The 4,543-nt window shown below is 33.8% G+C and overlaps 1 protein-coding gene across 1 annotated transcript; it reads left to right on the top strand.

Annotated features, from left to right (window-relative positions):
- The first annotated feature begins 567 nt into the window (after window positions 1-567).
- On the top strand, window positions 568-4,305 carry LOC110631912 (pentatricopeptide repeat-containing protein At4g26680, mitochondrial). Its single transcript, XM_021779936.2, has 2 exons — window positions 568-2,479; window positions 3,622-4,305. Exon 1 carries the CDS (start codon window positions 856-858, stop codon window positions 2,476-2,478), a length of 1,623 nt encoding a protein of 540 aa, XP_021635628.2. The 5' UTR covers window positions 568-855; the 3' UTR covers window position 2,479; window positions 3,622-4,305.
- Window positions 4,306-4,543: the final 238 nt, after the last annotated feature.

Genomic DNA, 4,543 nt, shown 5'->3' with positions numbered 1-4,543 from the left:
AAAAAATAATTTTCTCAATAATAATTTCAACAGTAATATCAAGCAGCCATAACTAAAGGTGTTCTTTGTTTGCCGCTTTGCAAGTAGCACAATTCATAGAATTCCGAAGTCTCATACAGGAGGAAAAAAAATTGTCCAATTGGAAAGAAAAGTTTAAACATTTTAGTTGTTAAATTTTAAAAAATTAATTATTTAATTTGTGAATTTTGTACTATATTATATTTTAATTTTTAAATTTTAAAAAATTAATTATTTAATTTTTTTAATTTTAATAAATAAAATAATTTAATTTCACTAATTTTACTATTTATAATAATTTTTCTATTAACAGAAGAAATAAATTATTCTATATATTAAAATTATAGAGATTAAAGTGTAATATAATATAAAATTTAAATAATAAATAATTAATTTTAAAATTTAAAAATTAAAATATAATATAATATAAATTTTAAAATTTATATAGTTAAAATTGCAAATTTCTCAAATAATTAATATATATATTTAAAATAATAATTTTTTAAATAATAATATCGATCATCCTCAAACAATAGTGCGTCGATTTTGCATTGGACGAGTCCAAGGCAAGGCAGGCACACTTCTGAAGCTCGGCCTCTGTATTCACATTGTCAGGCACTACTCGCTGGCTCTATTCCTCTCAGTCTTGCAAAATGCCTCCGAACAGTGTCCATTCTGCAACATTTCTATTGACGAAAAATTGCTCCATCAAATTCTTGTGATGAACAATTTTTCAACAGTCTTGGATTAGATTGAACCCAGTTCTATCTCCTGATTAATAAGGCAATCAATTTGATTACACTGTTTTCTTCCAGTTTCTTTGGTCTAGAGTGAATCATGAAAATCTTTCTGTTTCGTGGGTTTTCAACTTTGGCAGATTCTGTGTCGATAAAACCCACATCTGCAAAACCCCAATTTCATGGAAATTTGATTAGGAGGAATTGGAATCCAATTCCAATACCCAACAGAACACTCCCTGAGCCCAAAGGCCAAGACCTTGATTTTATTAATGTTGCACATAGCCATCTGACTCACACTGATTGGGATAAGCTTAATTCATTGTCGACCAATTTTACACCGTTCAGAGTTAAGCACATTTTGCTAAGGATCCAAAAAGATCATGTTCTTTCACTGGAATTCTTCAACTGGGTCAAAACCCAAAACCCTAATTCTCATACGCTTGAAACCCATTCGATGATCCTCCACACTCTTACCAAAAACAGAAAATTCAAATCTGCTGAGCTCATTTTGAAGAGTGTACTTATTGGAAGTTCAATAGATACTGCAGATAAGTTGTTTGATGCAATCCTTTATTCATATCGAATGTGTGATTCCTCGCCTCGCGTATTTGATTCACTGTTCAAGACCTATGCACATAGGAAAAAGTTTAGGAATGCTACGGATACATTTTTTCAGATGAAGGATTATGGATTTTTGCCTACTGTCGAGTCCTGCAATGCTTATTTGAGCTCTTTGCTTGATTTACATAGGGTGGATATTGCTTTGGCATTTTATAAAGAAATGTGCAGATGTAGGGTATCACCAAATGTGTACACTCTTAACATGGTTATGTGTGCTTATTGCAAGTCAGGAAAGCTCGAAAAGGCAGTCCAGGTGTTTGAGGAAATGCGTATGCTAGGAATTAGTCCTAATGATGCCTCTTACAATACCTTGATTACAGGGTATTGTCACAAGGGTCTCTTGAACTTGGCTATGAAGCTTAAAAACTTGATGAGGGAAAGAGGGGTGGAGGCAAATGTGGTTACCTTTAACACTTTAATTTATGGGTTTTGCAAAGAAGGGAAAACACATGAAGCTAGTAAAGTTTTTAGTGAGATGAAAGTCCTGAATGTACCTCCTAATACCATAACTTACAATACTTTAATAAATGGGTACAGCAAAGTGGGAAATAGTGACATGGGCAGTAGGCTTTATGAGGAGATGTTAAGGAATGGGGTTAAAGCTGATATATTGACATACAATGCCTTGATTTCAGGCCTATGCAAGGAGGGCAAGACCAAGAAAGCTGCATATATGGTTAAAGAACTTGATAAAGTGAACTTGGTTCCTAATGCTTCTACCTTTTCTGCTCTTATTAGCGGGCAGTGTATGAGAAATAACTCTGACCGCGCTTTTCAGCTGTATAAAAGTATGGTGAGGAGTGATTGTCATCCAAACAAACTGACTTTCAACATGTTGATTTCTGCTTTCTGCAAGAATGATGATTTCGAAGGAGCATTTACAGTCCTGATGGAAATGTTTGAAAGGCATATGGCTCCTGAATCGGATGTTCTATTGGAAATTTACCATGGACTTTGCCAATGTGGAAAAGATCATTTGGCAATGAAATTGTGCAGTGAGATGGAAGCTAGATTTATCATGCCAGAAGGTTTTGGAAAAGCTAAACCAATCAACCGAGGACTAGAGAAGGAGAACAAAGCATTTGGACAAAGTTTGTAAGGTTGTGCCTGTTTTCCCTTAGCTGTTTTTATTAACATTTGTAACTACAGCTCTTAAGTTTTAGCAAAACCAAAATGTGCTCATCTCCTAAAATATATTGTTCAAGATCTTACTGTTTGAGGAAACCTTCATAAGCATAGATTGAATCTTTATGACTTGTATCAAATTAAGTATAACTTTTGTGTATATGCCACGAAGAAAATCTCAAAAGCCAAACTTCAGAGGTTGCATAACTTGTATAAAAATATCTTTTTGCACCTCCATTGTCGGATTAACTCGGGGATATTCTCTGTTTCTTCTTGTACTGAGATGCTTCCTGCTATTTTTGTGTGCAAGCAATTTTATCTCACAGTTAAGCTGCAAGATGCTATCTTTGATTGCTGTTGCATGGCACAACTAATTATTATCAGGGATGAGGGGGAATATTTATGAATTTCAAGGTCATTTTGATACTTTTTCTTTTTTCTCTGTCATACTTTATTTTCTCACTCTATTTACAAAATTTTCTTTCAATTGCTGGGTTGAGACCTGATAATGTGTTTGCTCGGGGAGTTAATGCTTGGTATCAGCTCCTTCTTTCTTTCCTTTTTTTTTTAATATATGAATTTAAAAAAAAAAAGTTAATGAAAATGCTTGCTAAATCTGTATTGTTAACGCCGTAATTACCTGGAATGCGGTGCATCTTGGTACAGGTATGTGATACTTCACTTAGCTAGATATAGGGTACATGGGGTAGGCTTGGAATGCCAATTCGGAATGCAATCATATCAATTCAATTTGCAGCATGCGAATTGTACTTAATTAATATAACTCCAGGTAATTATTACTAGCGATCACTCAACTTTACGAGAATTTTCACAAAAGTCACTAAACTTTTTTTTTTCCAAAAAAGTCACTAGACTTCAATTTTGCATAAGACAAACCCATTGTTCCAACTTCCGCTCAAACCTCCGTCCAAGTGATGACATGGCAAATCCACATGGATTAATTAATTAATATATACACACTCTCTTTTTTGCATTCTCTCTCCTACTTGCACAAGTCACACCTCTCTCTCTCTCTCTCTCTCTCTCTCTCTCCCTTTATTCTGTGATTTAGACCATTGTACTTATCTGAATATAGCACTTCTTTTCTCTATATTAGGGAAAAGAAGAAAACTTTTAGATTTGTGTGGGTAAAAAGAAACGATAGAGCAAGGCCAGTATGCAATGGGTGTTCAGAGATATACTTGCAATATTCAAGCCGATCTATACACCGCTTGGACAGGCAGTAATCTTGGGAGGCGTTTTCATGCTTGCAGAAATTATGAGGTAAGTAATTAGGGAAATTTTGTAAGGTTTTCAATGTGTGAGTTGGGTTTTTGCAGACATCAAATTATTGTTGGTATTTTCAGTGATATGATGATTCTTTCCCATTAAGAGCAATAAAAGTGATTTCTGGGTTACTGAGGAGGATTGATCAACATGATCATGATCTTCAAGCTGCCTGAGGGAAAGGGAGAAAGTGGATATACATTGCACTGTGTTTGGCTCTTTATATTGTGGTGGAGAAAGTGTTTCTGAGATAAGATAATGAAGACTGAGGGCTAAGTAAAATTTCAATTGACATGCTAAAAAAATGCATGTTGGTTTAGTGGTTGTATGATGGTTAGAATTTTTCTAAAATGAAATTGTAGTGTTTAAGTGTAGTTCGTAAGTAGAGAATGGGTTTGGTGGGGGTTTTGTATGGATGGATTTTATTATGCGGAATGTGAACCGAAATTTTACAAAAATGTAAATGAATATCTTCTTTTAATCAAACCAGTTGTCATGTTTGATTTTCTGATAATGTTTATTGATTCACTATGAAATGCTTACAGTAATATGTTGACAATTGAGATTTATACAAGTGGAATGCTGTAATTTTTCAAATGTACAAATGGATTAAATCAACAAATATTTGGTCCCTTGGCAATGAGCTTAAAATTCATTCCTTGCTTGGAACAACACATATACTGTAGTTGTGCACTCTTGGACAATTATAATATATCAGTAAAAAAAAATATAGAGGGTATCTAAATTGTTAA

The sequence above is a fragment of the Hevea brasiliensis genome, chromosome 13 (assembly GCF_030052815.1).
Source record: "Hevea brasiliensis isolate MT/VB/25A 57/8 chromosome 13, ASM3005281v1, whole genome shotgun sequence".
Lineage (NCBI taxonomy): Eukaryota > Viridiplantae > Streptophyta > Magnoliopsida > Malpighiales > Euphorbiaceae > Hevea > Hevea brasiliensis.
The sequence above is the reverse complement of the archived record's forward strand: the minus strand, read 5'-3'. Positions and strand labels throughout refer to the sequence as shown.